The sequence below is a fragment of the Schistocerca americana genome, chromosome 6 (assembly GCF_021461395.2).
Source record: "Schistocerca americana isolate TAMUIC-IGC-003095 chromosome 6, iqSchAmer2.1, whole genome shotgun sequence".
NCBI classification, from domain to species: domain Eukaryota; kingdom Metazoa; phylum Arthropoda; class Insecta; order Orthoptera; family Acrididae; genus Schistocerca; species Schistocerca americana.
The window spans coordinates 253,365,282-253,382,753 of NC_060124.1; the positions used below are offsets into that span (position 1 = coordinate 253,365,282).

Sequence of the window (17,472 nt, forward strand, 5' to 3'; positions counted from 1 at the left end):
TTCAGGACAAGAGGTGTGGAGTGCTTGCTGCAAGTGTTGTGCTGGTCCATGACAATGCTTGTCCTCATATGGCTCAGCATACAGGAACTGTTTTGCAGAAGTTTGGCTGGGACCTATTTGATCATCCGGCATAAAGTGTTGATCGTGCTCCCAGCGATTTCAGTCTTTTCTTGCACCTCAAAAAATTCGTGTCCTCCAGCCAGTGTTTTGACAATGACGGGGAGCTGAAGACAACTGTCACACACTGGTTCCATTCAGAGGCAGCTGACTTCTATGACAGAGGAACACTAAAGTTGAGCAAATGGTTCAAATGGCTTTGAGCACTATGGGACTTAACATCCGAGGTCATCAGTCCCCTAGAACTTAGAACTACTTAAACCTAACTAACCTAAGGACATCACACACATCCATGCCCGAGGCAGGATTCGAACCTGCGACCGTAGCGGTCGCGTGGTTCCAGACTGAAGCGCCTAGAACCGCTCGGCCACCACGGCTGGCCTAAAGTTGATCCCACAGTACGACAAGTGTCCATTCTCTTGGTGACGATGTCAAAAAATAGCTCAAACATTGCTGTGCTTGTTGCCAATAAATATTTTCACTTAACTACGTTGTCTTTTGTTTTAAAATGAATAGGGATACTTACTTTCTGGATGTGCCTCATATATTAAAGTATCTGTTTCTCAGTTTTTGTTGTTCTGTGTGTATTTCATGACTGTTAGGGCCATTTTGCAGGAACCATAGTGTGGTCCAAATATGGGCTACCATGAAGGATCTAATGATGAGCTAGCCCATATTTGGGTCAGTTTATATTCCAATAATTTTATTTGAAATCTACTCAAGATTTGTTTTTCAGAATGCCATGTAAAAAGTGTAAATACCAAGTCAAGGGCAAAAGGAAGATGTGGGACCATTTGAAGATGGCTGAAGCCATCACTGCAATGAGGGTGAAGAAAATGGGTAAGGTTGCAAAAGTGAAAGATGTATCTCATATACCTCACTGTACCCTGAAGATTAAGTAAGAAAACAGATCTTAATCCAACTGCTACTGCCAGTTAGCCCCTCTGTTTTAGGACCACATCTGTAAGACAAGATAGTTTCTTACTTGTTGACTATGGAACCAAGGTTTTTTTTTGGTTATACTTAATCCAATCTGAATCAATGATGTTTGTTTTAGTATAGAGGAATGGCATTAATGCACCCATCACCACTACAGCAGGTGGTAGGAGTTGGGCAGATCTTTTCTGAATCACCATTCATCTCGCTTATCAAGTCTTAAGCTCTGCGGAACTTCTTTCTCAAGAGCATTGGGTTTCAGCAAAGAAATTGTTATACCTTTTTGTGAGCTATTAGAAGACACTTACAATAAACACCACTACCTACTGGATCACATATATAATGTTTCTGAGACAGGTTTCAGTATTGTGCAGAGTAAAATACCAAAAGTAATTGGCAGAAATGGAAAGTGCCAAATTGCAGCCCTTACTTCTGCTGAAAGAGGTTCGGCTAATATTCACAGCTTGCATGAGTGCATCAGGACGTTTTTTTACTCCTCATTCTTTTTCCCGTAGCTAGAATGTCGGACCAATTGATGAAACGTGCTCCTACAGGATGTTTCAGCTGAGTCCACACTTCTGGTTGGGTACAAACTCATTTTTTTACAGAGTGGTTTGGCCACTTCATCAAGACAGCTAAGCCAACTGAAGATTCGCCAATTCTCCTTGTTTTAGCTGGACACTATAGCCATGTTCGACCATGGAGTGATTGATACCACCCAGATAAATGACATTTGCATCATTTCATTGACACCTCACTGAACACACAAGCTCCAGCTCCTCGATAAAACTTTCATGGGACCATTTCGGGCCTATTAAAGTGAGCCAGGAAGACAGTATATGTTGTAAGCTCAGAAACATGTTGCAACACGTGTGGTAATGGATCTGTCCAGGAAAGCTTCTCTGCAAGTTCAAAATGGTCCGATTGCAATAAGCAGTTTCAAAGCAACAGGGATTTATCCTTTGAACAATCATCTCTTCACTGACACTGATTATCTGGCTGCTCAAGCGGAAGCTAGAAAATCTTTTAACACACTGTAACTGATTGACTCTATTGAAGTGCTACCAAATGCTGCCAACACATCCCCACCAACACAAGAAAGTCTTACCTCATCCAACCCTTGCCAGGATCATCGGAGAGACAGCACAGAACCTCTAATGGTAGACCTATGATCAAATTCATGGTTATCCTCGTCTCAGCCAGGAACATTTTCAGAATTTCCTCTGCTCATTCCTTTCTCATCGAATGCGGAACCAGGAACTTTGGCTCTTGTTAGCCCTTTTAACACTTCCCCACCACCCATAATTGCAAGAAACACCAATCAAGGTTGGAAATCTAAAAGCTTGATAGATTACAGGTTCACCACACAAAGAAGAGCTCACAAGTTCCTTGGACCCTTAGGCTGGTCACTGAAGGGGAAGAGACAGCTAACTTTTCCTGATCAAAAACTGAAGCAGATTCAAAAATCAAATAAAGAAGGTAAGAGAAACAAAAAATCTGCAGAAGAAAAATAAAGTAGATCTTTATTCATCTGATGAATTATCTAATGAAGATGACATTAACCTAAGACGATAAGAGCAGTTATTTTGAGCTGAGCTTTATGAAGACTGCACTTCTTCAGGGATAGATGTATTGTGCATATTTGTAACAGCCCATTTTCAGAGGATGCCAATGGAGAAAATTGGAGTAAGTGTACCCAGTGCAGTAGACGGGCACATACTGCATGTTCTGGGATGGACAATGGAGTTTATATTTGTGATTGCTGCAAATAAACTTGCACTTCAAACTTTTTTCAAAAATTTTTCTTTCCTTCATGTTAAAGGGCGGGGGGATGGTGTTTTCGTGTTTGTTTTTGAAAATTATTTAAAATAAGAAGGTTTTCAATTTTTCAATCCCCCATAACTTTACAGGGCACACATTATTGTACCATACCAGTCTTTCTGCAATAATTTAATCCTTAACAGAAAAATTTTACTATGTAAAAACCTTAGCTAGCTTATATTTGGACCTTCTCCTCTATTGTATTCATTAACACTGCCATATCCACTTTTAAATCTTTTGTTTCATTCCTCTAGCATGTAACTTGTAGCTGTACTAATAAGTCACATTTTATAAACGAAGTATAGGTTTTCCTTTAAAACTGACTGCAAGAAAGAAAATGCTGTGCTGTGTTGCGCTGCACTGTGCCGTGGAAGTGTGTGGTGTGGTTTTGTTTTCTTTCTTGCAGTCAGTGTTATCTATGACAGCAGGGCATAACCCATTAGACAAATTGTTATATTCCAATCACAATGCTACTACGCAACCTGAATCTACCAAAACCTTTTAAGTTATCTGAAATAATATTAGTTTGGAAATTGTCACAGGAGAACAGAAGGAATACCAATCAGTTGATACCATAGATGCTGTTCAATATCCACATGAATTTCTATATTCACTGAATGCGGTTGACTTTCTGCTCTGAAGTTTGAGCCTTGAAGTTGGCATTCCTGTAATATTACTACAAAGTCTCAATCCACTGAAGCTCTGTAATGTTACCCATTAGCAGACTATAGCTCCGAGAGGTATTTTGACTGAAGCTACTGTCCTCAAATGTTCAGCAGCTGAAGAGATCATTTTCATACCCCATAGACCAATCCTCCCCATTGATTTATCCATTCATTTCAAGCTATTTCAATTCCCTATCACGATATCACTCGCAGTGACAATAAGGGTGACTCAAGGTGAGACACTGGAATACGTTGGAAGTGATTTACCATCAGTGTGTCATTCACATGGCAAACTGTATGCTGCCCTTTCATGAACTTTTAGTTCAGAAAAATAGTTCATACTCTTACCACATTATGCAAAAAATGTGATGTATATTATGAAGTTTTGTAATTGTATCACACACGAAACTTTTGGGAGCCCTAACAGTAAAAGCCAAAAACTGAGTGGAGTCCTTGTCACTCATTCTATGCGGTTTATAAAAGTTTCAAGTCCCATACCTTCAATGTGGGCAAAGAAGCAATGAGGAGCCAAAATTTGCATCCTGACAATTGCCAGGGATACCCCATATTAGGGCATACATCCAGTTTCCCTACATTGTTTAGCAATTGTGAAGCATTGCTGGGTTTGCTGGTGCATGATACATATCACACACTCTCTCCTAAAATTGGTCAATTTGAAACACACACTTAGAACAAGAAATTGTTAAACTTTCATCCTGCAAGAGGTACTAGCTGTCTTTGGTCTCAGGTTTATTGTTTTCCATTTATACAATGAACAATGAAACACACACACACACACACACACACACACACACACACACTGGAGTTTTGGGGGGGGGGGGGGGGGGGGGTGTACAGTTTCATACTAACTACAATTTCCCATTAATTAAAGACAAATTCTATATTGTTCCGAGTAATAGGCATGTTTTGTAAGCATAATAGAAAAATTCACTCAACTAGAGAAATAAAAATAGAGTTCTTTATTTCATTAGGTATCACATGAAAGTGTGGAAACAAATAACTGCATTTTTTTTAAAATATGTACTTATAAATACTTATGAAGTGTAAAGTACAGAAGACAATAGCCACATCTGAGAAGCACAGTGAATACATGAACAAAATAAAAATACTGATTATTGAGTGCTTCACATTCATTATATGTTACACTGACTTCCTGCAGCACTGCATTACAGTCATCAAAAAGTTAAAAGTTTCTCTGTGTATATTTCTCTGAAACTTATGTATAACACACACAAATGTTTCACAAATTCAAAGTTTCTATCAAATTATATTAATCAGCAGAGAGGTATTTGTACACCAACAGAAAGATATCCATTAGTGCGTAATGGGAGAGTTATTAGCAAATTTAAATGCTTTTCGTGTAAAATTAACACAAGGTCGGCAGGGACTTATGTTAAACACAAGTTAGAATGTGGCTCAAAGCACATTTACACAAGACATTATCACAGAGCAAGAAAATTACCATATTACATGGTTATCAATTAGTGTGATCCTGTGGAAAAAACAAAAACCAGGACATTATGAATATGTTCTTTTCTCAAAAAATATCAAATCGAGATGGACATAATATCATTACAGAAATGAAATATAAGCATTCAGTACATGAAGTGAAAAATACAATAATATGCATTGTTATATTATGTGCTATATGGGCAGGTCTAAGACTATCTTATATTTAGTAAGATTAATATCTTACTATTTTAAGTACAGTTAATGGTCAGAATTTTTAAATTGAAATGTTCTTAACTAAAGATGATGATATTACATCCAGAAAATGCATTTCTCTAAAATTCTGAGAATTGAAAGTAAAGATTCCATTTTTCCTTATATTTCCATTCAGAATCATCTTCACCTTCCGATACAGAAGGTTGTGTAAAACTGAAGACTGGAATGCTTCCAAACATATTCTCAGCTACAGGACTATTTGTCTTTATAAAATGATGGATGGCATGTTGAAAGAACTTGCTTTCTAGAAAGCCAAACCAGCCTCCTTGTAAGTTGTAAATATTTTTTCTATTGAATTTACATATGCTGCAGTTCTTAAGTCAAGCCCCAAATTGTACTTCATGGCAGTTTTCATGATAGCCTGAAAGAAAAAAAATTATTTTTAAAAACCTTGTCACACAGCACTAATAACTACACTAATTTCTTAGACAAATATTAATAGTTACATGTCTACAGGGAGTAAATAAATGACATTTATAAAATTTAAGAGGCTGTAGGAGGAGATTTTTTTGTTTTAATTAACAACAAACAACTGTAATGATAAATTATCAAATTTCTAACATTGTGTACTGTAAATTTCCACTATTCACTTATGGTGCTGTGCAGCTTTTCAACAGTAGTGATGGTGGTTCTGAACAATTTGGGGCAGTAGTAAAAAGATCATTACAAATAATTGTGACCAAGTGAAATTAAGCTACCCATTTGCAACGAAATACTTGTAGGTACACATCACAGATTTTGCTGCACAAAATACTGAGTGTTCATATTATCAACAAGTGTTACATGAACTATCTACTGTGTGTTCAAGATGCACTACATCACATTCTCAATTAACAACATTCGCCAAAGCACCTGTCAGACACCTATCAGCTAATTAAGTTGCTAATTTTCCTCAGTCAACAATAAATGTTAGCAGGTGTGGCTCCACTACAAAGCCAGCAATGATGTGATTATCCTGGTAACATCAATGGCCTGGAATAGACTTCTTTTTCCTTCTCCTTTGCTTGTGCAAAAGAAATTGAAATGAAACAGGACTACAACATCTGAAAGAACTGTAAAGATGCAAACTTTCATAAATGAACTTCAAGGCTTGTAGGCCTGCCCGAAAATCAAAATTAACTGCTGCTGTGATGCCGGAACATCTTGCATGGACGAAGGGGCACAAATATTGAGATTTGGACTTCTGGAAATCGGTATCATTTAAACTCTACAGTATACAGTGGTGATAATTTTTTTTGCATTCAAGGCCAATCCTACAGCAAATCATCATGGGTTTTTCATTTTGTTTCAGGATTGCTTTAGTGATGAGCCCACATCTGAAATTTTGGTGAATAAATTTCAGTTTGTACAAAAGTGCCCTGGTGAAAAGTACCTTCCCAACTATTGTGCAGACTGTGGAACATCCTACCGAACTCGTGATATGGCGTGGTGTGTCATTGGTGGAAAAGGCACTGGATGTTTGTGCTTGGTTGAGGGAATAATGAGCAAAACCAGTACAATGAGGCATTAAGAAGGAGGCTATTACCTTAAATAAATGATGGTTCCCTAAAGGAGAATCATTTGTGTGCATGCAGGGCAGGGCTCCATGCCACACGGCATGACCAGTAAAAACCTTTTTGTAGAAAGAAAATTTCCCTTTGTTACTCTGGTCAGGAAATTTGCCTGAGATGAACCCAATTAAAAATATTTGGGAGCTGGTGAAAAGATTATTCAAAGGAAACAATCACTACAAAAGTCCATCTCACTGAAAAGACTATTCAAGTCTGATATCATCACCCCCGCAGATGCATGACACCATACAAGGCAGGCTTAACAGTATGCCAAGGCAAGTTGAAGCATAAATAGCTGCTAAATGCAGTGTGATGAAGTATTAAGAAGCTAGGCTTAGTTCTGCTTAATGGACATTTTTTAAGAAACAACAACAACAATTAACATGAATACTGTGTGATTTATCAGTTATTAATGAACTAATGTTTAAACAACTTAAACAATTTCATGTAGACTGATCAATATGATTTTTTTTATACCTCCTGAGCTCCTATTATGTTAAAAAATCTAGGTTTATCTAATAATGTGGATAACAACTGTAATTTGCGTATCATCTCTACCTTCTTAGAAAATACGTTTTGACCTGCTTTGATTTGTGGCTTGGAAGTGTCTTGTCAGCCACACTCAGCCATCATTCATCACATTAGAAAGTCTTTATCTGTATGAAGTCTCTGAAAGTGTAGCCGACTGACCATTTGTGAAAGCTGGTCAGGTCAAAGACAACGAAGGTTCTCGATTTTAATTTGACCTCTCATAATGATGAATTACAAATGCAGTTAGGCCCAAGTAATGTTCAATATGGGGACAGAAGCTGTAAGATGAGTCTGTTTGCTACTGTTCTTTTTCCAAATGTGGAGTTCCATTATGACAACTACTTTATCAGTACTGTTAAGAACAGCTTTAGTTCTTGGTTTGAGCACATGCACAGGCAGATACCAATTTTCCCATAAGCAGTTAGAACTTCACCACCCAAAACTTCTAATAGCAATAATTCCTTGCTATCCCATAAAATGTACGACACCCATTATAGTATGTTTGTTCAGAGAGATTTACTGTTATACCTTACATAAAATAAAACTTTTACTAAGAACTTTTGCTAGCCTTCAGCTGTACCTACAAGGTACAAAGAGAAGAAGATTTCTGTAGCCAACATCACATTCAGGCAACATGTAGCTATCTCTTTTGCAATTTCTACAGGAAAACATGATGTGACGAAAGGGATGGTGAAACTTCAAAAAAACATTTGTTGCACACAGACAAATGAAATGTGCTGTATGGATACAGATCCAGAAATGGTTTATTTTCCTGTTAAGGCCATTTCTTAATTCTCTTCATAATCACATTGATCACAGGAAACACATACCCACTAGTGTTTATTGTTCCACCAGAATGTAAGTAATGCCAGCAAGTGACTCACTTCACCATTTGTCTTGACAAGTGACTAACCTCATTGCCCTACTACCATAAACCACATAGCATCAAGTGTTTGGTGTTCAGTGCGAATTTTGTTTCCAGTGAGTGCAATGGAAGTATACTCAATTCAGAGTTGGCAGATAGCCACTTGCTGTACAGATTAGCAGTTGGCTATGGGCATGGCACTCACTGTTTGTATTGTACCATGATGATGGTGCCCACAGACGAGAACTTTTGAAGCAAATGATCATTTTCTTAATAGCATGGGACATTTAAGCCTACTACTGTATTTGCAAGTGCGGGAGGGCTAGAAGAATGAGACCATCACCAACTGGAGGAGAAACTGCATGCAACTGATGACAACCCTTTTATCAGTGTAAGAATTAGTGGCAACAAGTAATGTTGACCACATGACTGACCGGAGAGTGCTACATGAGAACCTGCTGTATCCATACCACACACAGGTGTCCAGACACTGTCGCCAGCTGACTTTCCTGAACAGGTACACTTCTGTGAACAGTTCACTCAATAATGTATCAACCACCATCTTAGCGCAAATGTGCTGTTCAAAGATGAGGCTTCATTTCTACGGGATCAGATTGTAAATTTTCAGAATTAGCATGTATAGGCTATCTAGAATCCTCACAAAAGTCTGCAATCACATCATCACATAAAATAAATAAATATATCATCAACAAAGATTACCTGCCAATGTTTGGGCTGGCATTGTTGGTGACTGACTGTGCCTGTTGTTCATATACCCAGGCTCAATGGAGAAACTTACCATATTGTTGGATGTGAGGTCCACCAGTTATGCAAAACAACGTTTTGGCACCACTGTGCCATTATCAGTGGGTTTCCGCTTTTATTTATTCCGCAATGTGAACATTTTTGTTAAATGATTATAAAATTATGTCCATTTTTAGTTTAAACAACAGATCGTTTCTTTTTGTAAATACCTTTTACATTTGGTGTGCATGAATTTTCTGGATCATTTGTGTGTTAATTACTATAGGTAGCTTGTCATCTGCAACCAACCGATGTTGATGAGAAAGTTTTTTGCTGGGAGTTAACCTATCTTCTAGAATGTAATTCAGTTTTTCGCAATGTTTCTGTGCCTACATTCGTGTTTACTTACGTCTTCGTGTGGCAAGCACTTCCATTCTCCGCATGATGCAGAGGTGTTGTGATGCACACATAGCTACAACAAATATATTCCACAAATAACATAATAAAACACTCTTCACTTCACCAGAACACAGTGTGATTGTGATTTTTTTTGTGTCCCAGCCCAGTCAGTGTTCATTTGTACACCAGAGAGTTCTGCGCCAAATTTGAATTTTGTTTGCATTTTGTGTGTGTGTGTGTGTGTGTGTGTGTGTGTGTGTGTGTGTGTGTGTGTGTGTGTGTGTGTATTTTGGTGTTATATACTTTTTTTATGTTATCATTTCCTTTATTAAGTGTAGTAAGGAGCCTGTGCTGATGTGTGTTTGTTCATTTATCACATGTTTGTTTTCTGCTATGGCTTTCTGGATGTGGAAGTTTTCTTGCATTTGTATAAGATGTTTGTCATGGTTGCTTATTCTCATTATTTTCACTTCTTGTTCCATGTTTGTAGGATGATGGTTGTAGTGTTTTAAATGCTCTGCAAATGTGGAATGGTTTGTTTCATACTTCCAACATCTGATATGTTCTTTGTATCTTGTTTAAAAATTCCTGCATGTCATGCCTATGTATACTGCATCACAACTTTGACATTCAAGTTTATATATTCCTGATTGTTGGAATTTGTCCCTCTTGGTAGCTGGCTGGCTTAGGTGTGATTGAAGGGTTTGCCCAGGCTTATATGCTATTTTGAAGCCCTGTCTCTTTAGGATGTTTGCAACTCTGTGTGTTAGTTTATGTGTGTAGGTCATGGTGTACCATCTGGTTCTTTTCTGTGTGGTGTTGTCATTGTGTGTGTTTGTTGAGTGTGTTTGTAAGTTTTCAGCTTGTGAGTTCTTTTGTATTGTGGAAATGTTGTGTTTGTTTTTTATTTGTGTTTTTATTTTTTGATTGAGCCTGTGTATCACATGTGTGTCATACCCGTTGTTCCTAGCGATTTGTATGATCGTGTTCATTTCTTGTTCATAGTTTCTCTTACTGAGTGGGATTCTGTTTAATCTATGTAACATGCGTCTTAGTGCTGCAAATTTCTGGCTTTGGGGGTGGTTGGATGTGGAATGTATTATTGTGTCCGTGGCTGTTGGTTTTCTAAAGATGTTAAATGTATGTTTTCCATTTTCTTTTTTAATTGTAATGTGAAGAAAATTTATTTGATTTTCTTTTTCTTTTTCAAGTGTGAATTTTATGTTCTTATGAGCTTTGTTTATTTCTGAATGGAGTTCATCTATTTTTTCACTTGGCTCGTCTACCAAACAAATAATGTCATCCACGTATCTGTACCAATATATGATTTTGAAACTTTCATTTGTGGTTATCTTATCAAATATCTGATTTTCAAGGTGACTGATGAAAATGTTTGCTAGTGTTCCTGATATTGGGGATCCCATGGGCAGTCCATCAGTTTGTAGATAATATTCTTCCTCAAACTGAAAGTAGTTTTGTTCAGTTGTCAGTCTGAGCATATCTGTTATTTCTTTTATTGCGTCTGTGGTGAGGTTGCTGTGGGATGAGAGATTTTGTTCTATGATTTCTATTGTTTCTGTGATAGGGATGGAGGTATACATATTTTCTATATCGAATGAATGCTGTCAGACGGTCCATAAGTGAAAAATCATCAACACACCGAAGTGCACTGGGATCTAGAAAAATGCGGGATCACGTAAGAAGAAATTGTGAACAGGCAGATCTTTAGGAAAAAGGTTGCAGAGGTGAAGGAATTTTCAAGAAGAAAACAAGGAAGAACAGGTATTCTCGGCTGAAGAAAGTGCACGAGTGAGCCATCAGATGAAGGAGTGCTGGTGAAAGAGGAAGGAAGAGAACTTTCGAAAGTGGGGGAAGTTGTGTAAACATAGCCCATCGATGGCTGTAACGAAAATAGATAAATAAATAAACAAACAAACATGCTAGAGATATGCCATTCATGCCATAACACATTCCCAAAGAGTATAATGGTTGTGGACCAGAAATAAAACTGGCCAACATTATCAAAAGATACTTTTCTTCCTGTTAATGTAAAAACTGAATGACACTTCTAATACCACAGTTATATTCACTATGATTTGAGTCTGAATGAAGTTACATAATACTGGAGAGCGATGAAATAATAATAATAAAATTTAAGTTTAAACATTATACCAAGAGCTTTTAGCTTGGGTGACTTCAAAGAAATTCCCGATACACTGATAGCTAACAACAATGTGTCTGTAATCCCTATTTCAAGAGGTCTGTGCAGATGCAGGTACCTGCACATATATCCAAATTAATTGTTACCTTGCTGATAAAACATTTGCAGTTGCAGATATCCACAGATTGTCGGTGGATATCTTCAATAAAAACTGCTTTGTAATAAGTTTCCTTTAATTTACGTCTATGGTCAATCTTTTTTGTTTAACAGATTACCGGTTTTGGTCTTTAACGTCCATCATCAGATCTGTTTCATAAAAACTGGTAATCTGTCAAACAAAAAAGATTGTGGCCATAGACGTAAATTAAAGGAAACTTTTTACATATACGGGTCAGTGTGTTCTTTTGCGATGATGTCGCAGCTTGTGAAAACTGCTTTGTAGTTTAAAGTTAAAGGACAATATCAATCTCATTATACACATTTCATTTAATTGTGTGACCTGCAGTCAATGAATGAGATTTCATGAAATGACACTGTAAATCTGTTGTAATTTTAGCTAAAAATTTGAAGTTTGCAGGCTTTCTTGAAATGTTTGCAAGGCCCATGTAAAGTCAAAGTCCAGTTCCATTCTTATCTGGCTGTCGCTTTAATGCACCCAAGGGACCTACAACTAGTGACTGCACTTTGCCCCAAAGATAACTTCTGCCAGTCTTTGAAGCACTTTCTCAATGACAGCCATGGTTACAGGCTTCCGGAGATGTGCGAGATGCAAGATTCTCTTGCCTTCAGTTAATTATTTGCAGTGACAGTGACAACTGAATGAGTGTGTGAGTAAACATTAGTGAGAGTATTCTAATAAACTGAACACCATCGACATAATTTCATGTAAGGTGCAACTAAGTGATTTCACACACCTAGTTACAAAAAATCAATTTGAAATCACCTATTTGGACAAAAATTGGCTATGTATTTTATGGCAAAGAGTAAATCAAAGATAGTGGCTTGTTTTGCTCTGGACACAAAACTGGGACTTCATTTCACTTCCCGCTGGTCACTAAGCAAGAGCACTCTGGAGAGCTCACTGCAGCTATTGCATTCAGATGTCGGGGGTCACTACAAGTATAAGACGCAGTCCAGACTGTCAGATTCCACTGGCTGGTCCATTTGATTGTTCACATCAAGAGACAATGCTCCTTCGTGTGCCAGACCTTTGTTTACAGGGACTGACTACACTCCACAAGCTAGAACAGTGTGTTTCAAAATTAAGAGGACCGTATATTAAATGTTAAAAATTTGGTATGCAATTTCTTCTCATCTAATGGTTTTCTACATACATAAGAAACCAATAGATTATGTGCTGCCCTTATAAGCATATACCAAAGAGTTCAAATTTGATATGTCTGTCATCGAAACACAGTGTGTCTCAAACCTTTTGGGTCAAGTTGAAAGAGGTAATAGCAGGTCCACAACCAATTATATTGAGATAGAGAAAACAGTGAGAAAGAAAACTGGCGTTCTACGGATCGGAGCGTGAAATGTCAGATCCCTTAATCGGGCAGGTAGGTTAGAAAATTTGAAAAGGGAAATGGATAGGTTAAAGTTAGATATAGTGGGAATTAGTGAAGTTCGGTGGCAGGAGGAACAAGACTTTTGGTCAGGCGAATACAGGATTATAAATATAAAATCAAATAGGGGTAACGCAGGAGTAAGTTTAATAATGAAAAAAAAAAAAAAATAGGAGTGTGGGTAAGCTACTACAAACAGCATAGTGAACGCATTATTGTGGCCAAGATAGACACGAAGCCCACGCCTACTACAGCAGTACAAGTTTATATGCCTACTAGCTCTGCAGATGAAGAAATTGAAGAAATGTATGATGAGATAAAAGAAATTATTCAGGTTGTGAAGGGAGACGAAAATTTAATAGTCATGGGTGACTGGAATTCGGTAGTAGGAAAAGGGAGAGAAGGAAACATAGTAGGTGAATATGGACTGGGGGGAAGAAATGAAAGAGGAAGCCGTCTGGTAAAATTTTGCACAAAGGACAACTTAGACATAGCTAACACTTGGATCAAGAATCATAAAAGAAGGTTGTATACATGGAAGATGCCTGGAGATACTAAAAGGTATCAGACAGATTATATAATGGTAAGACAGAGATTTAGGAACCAGGTTTTAAATTGTAAGACATTTCCAGGGGCAGATGTGGACTCTGACCACACTCTATTGGTTATGAACTGTAGATTAAAAATGAAGAAACTGCAAAAAGGTGGAAATTTAAGAAGATTGGACCTGGATAAACTGACTAAACCAGAGGTTGTACAGAGTTTCAGGGAGAGCATAAGGTAACAATTGAACAGAAGAAATATTGAACTTAATTGATAAAAGGAGAAAATATAAAAAATGCAGTAAATGAAGCAGGCAAAAAGGACTACAAACGTCTCAAAAATGAGATCGACAGGAAGTGCAAAATGGCTAAGCAGGGATGGCTAGAGAACAAATTTAAGGATGTAGAGGCTTATCTCAGTAGGGGTAAGATAGACACTGCCTACAGGAAAATTAAAGAGACCTTTGGAGGAAAGAGAACAACTTGTATGAATATCATGAGCTCAGATGGAAACCCACTTCTAAGCAAAGAAGGGAAAGTAAAAAGGTGGAAGTCGTATATAGAGGGTCTATACAAGGGCGATGTACTTGAGAACAATATTATGGAAATGGAAGAGGATTTAGATGGAGATGAAATGGGAGATACGATATTGCGTGAAAAGTTTGACTGAGCACTGAAAGACCTGAGTCGAAACAAGGCCCCGGGTGTAGATAACATTCCATTGGAACTACTGACAGCCTTGGGAGAGCCAGTCCTGAGAAAACTCTACCATCTGGTGAGCAAGATATATGAGACAGGCAAAATTCCCTCAGACTTCAAGAAGAATATAATAATTCAAATCCCAAAGAAAGCAGGTGTTGACAGATGTGAAAATTATCAAACTATCAGTTTAATAAGTCACGGCTGCAAAATACTAACACGAATTCTTTACAGACGAATGGAAAAACTAGTAGAAGCCATCCTTGGGGAAGATCAGTTTGGATTCCGTAGAAATATTGGAACACGTGAGGCAATACTGAGCCTACGACTTATCTTAGAAGAAAGATTAAGGAAAGGCAAACCTACGTTTTTTGCATTTGTAGACTTAGAGAAAGCTTTCGACGATGTTGACTGGAATACTCGCTTTCAAATTCTAAAGGTGGCAGGGGTAAAATACAGGGAGCGAAAGGCTATTTGCAATTTGTACAGAAACCAGATGGCAGTTGTAAGAGTCGAGGGGCATGAAAGGGAAGCAGTGGTTGGGAAGGGAGTGAGACAGGGTTGTAGCCTCTCCCCGATGTTATTCAATCTGTATATTGAGCAAGCACTAAAGGAAACAAAAGAAAAATTTGGAGTAGGTATTAAAATCCATGGAGAAGAAACAAAGACTTTGAAGTTTGCCAGTGACATTGTAATTCTGTCAGAGACAGCAACGGACTTGGAAGAGCAGTTGAACGGAATGGATAGTGTCTTTAAAGGAGGATTTAAGATGATCATCAACAAAAGCAAAATGAGGATAATGGAATATCATCTAAGTCGGGTGATGCCGAGGGAATTAGATTAGGAAATGAGACATTTAAAGTAGTAAAGGAGTTTTGCTATTTGGGGAGCAAAATAACTGATGATGGTCGAAGTAGAGAGGATATAAAATGTAGACTGGCAATGGCAAGGAATGCGTTTCTGAAGAAGAGAAATTTGTTAACATCGAGTATAGATTTAAGTGTGAGAAAACAGGGAAAACAGTGTTACAGGCAAACACAGAATACACTGCATGACAACATAGCTCATAGTAACTGTTCAAAGTGACAACTGTCAATCTCAATGCATGCATGGCAAAGGCACATTAAGTAGTCATACATCCCTGGTGTCCGTTATACTGTAAGACAGGCAGCAGGTCTTCATCCATACCTATGGGGGTTTCGTGCACCAACGTCTTGATGTAACCGTAGACGAAGAAGTCCAGAGATGAGAGATCCAACAATCACGCTGGTTATGGGGCTGAACCTCCCCTTCCAAACCAATGATGAGGGTACATGTTGTTCAGGTGCTTGTGAATATTAGCACTGAAATGGGCTGGTGCACCACTGTGTTCAAACTAAATCCTTTCACAGACAACAAGTGGTACAGTCTCTGTGAATTATTGGGGCATGTCTCGCAAAAGTACCAGGTAATGTGGGCCAGTCAAACAGGGAGTCAGCAAATATGGCTTTATTAGGTGATCTTTGACATTGCCCACCAATACAGTGACAAAAAATTATTTCTTGTGGTTACTGATGTAGATGGCATGGGGAGTGTTTTCACTCCACACATGGCTGGGTGAATAAGACCTCGTCCACAAAGAATTCCAACTGTACGAAGTTGAATACCACAGCACTGGAAGGTATTATTCATTGACAGAAGGAAATGTGGAACTCAAAATCCATTGCTCCCAGTGTTGTCACATGTACTTTATGATAGGGGGTAATACATGTTCCACCAGCACTCTCCACACTATATCCTTCCAAGTGAGTGTTTCACGGACAAGTTTGTGGGTGCTTACTGCTTTATGGCTAGCCACATAATCCAACACCATTTCCTCAAAGTCTGGTGCTCAGACATGTCTTTGGCGGGAACCCTGGCCGACTGTGGCGTGAACGGCCCAATCTCTTATAAGTTGGTATCCAAGGAGACAAACTTCTTCCAATTAGGATGACACCTGTTGGGAAAGCATTCTTCATAGATTTGTGCTGCATTACAGACACTACATGCCACTGCACAGTACACTAAATGCATGCACATCTGCCAAATCTCTTTACAAGCAATGTTCCACCTTTGACTACACGTCACACACTATTATACAGTAACACACCTCATCACTGACACATCACAAGCTGCCCAACACAATAGACAACTGACACCAAGGATAGTGGTGTGAGTATGGCACAGGTTAATGCACCAGTGCAATGCATTTGGTCCTTACATGATACATGTGTTATAAGCTAAGAATGTGAACATTATGTCTATCTGGTGGTCAGGTTGTACGCTTTTTATAACCTGCTGCTTGTTCCAGTGTACCACAGACACCCGAGATCTCTGCTAGAGTGTGGCAGAACTGCATGTGCCATTGCAATACAGGCATTGAGACTGATGGTCATAACTTTCACAATTACTACAAGCTATGTTGTTGTTATGTAATGCACGTTGTATCTGCCCGTAACACAATTAATATGCATTTCTGACCATTGTTCCCTATCTCAATACAATCGGTTGTGGACTCTCTATCACCTGTTTCAATTTGAGCCAAAAGATATGAGACATCCTCTGTGTCCAGCCTTAATTTGCATCAAAGCCGAGTGCGGATTTCAGTAGACAAAAATTCAGGCCAGGCACATGTGCTATCAGAGCAGTGATGGGTTAAATTGCTTCACAAAACTAATATCTGCAGATGCAGATAAGGATAATATTTTTCTTATCCGTTCAGATTCTACCTATTTCATAAACAAAGTGACCAGATCTTACCCTTGCTGATCTTTCCATTGTGTAGTCCAGGCCAGAATGTACAATGTCCTTTTCAGAAGCACCGGAGATTCTCTTCTGGAATGCTTCAGAAGGTGTAACAGGTATTCTGCCACCCACTCTGCCAAATCTTCGCTCTAGAGATTCTTGTACAGATTCTGTAACAACAATTTTAATGGTTTAACAGAGGCACACCATCTTTCTGTACTTCAACATGTGCTGCAAAAATAAATGGACTCTAACTACAAAAGAAAGAAGGAAAGTAAGAAGATTGGTTGTTAAATCCTAGTCAACAACTAGAGAACTACCCCAGTATTCACCACGATAGATTTTGGGAATCTACAGTAAATCTGAAT

At 38.3% G+C, this 17,472-nt stretch overlaps 1 protein-coding gene across 1 annotated transcript in view; it reads right to left on the reverse strand.

Annotated features, from left to right (window-relative positions):
• Positions 1–4,496: 4,496 nt before the first annotated feature.
• The window catches only part of LOC124619574 (glutamate dehydrogenase, mitochondrial), a 158,736-nt gene continuing 145,760 nt past the window's right edge, over positions 4,497–17,472 (reverse strand). The window contains exons 8-9 of the mRNA XM_047146065.1: positions 17,120–17,274; positions 4,497–5,646 (exon numbers count right to left, since the gene is read on the reverse strand). Of these exons, the coding sequence (XP_047002021.1) occupies positions 5,530–5,646; positions 17,120–17,274 (272 nt within the window). The 3' untranslated portion in view covers positions 4,497–5,529. The remainder of the gene's footprint in view (positions 5,647–17,119; positions 17,275–17,472) is intronic.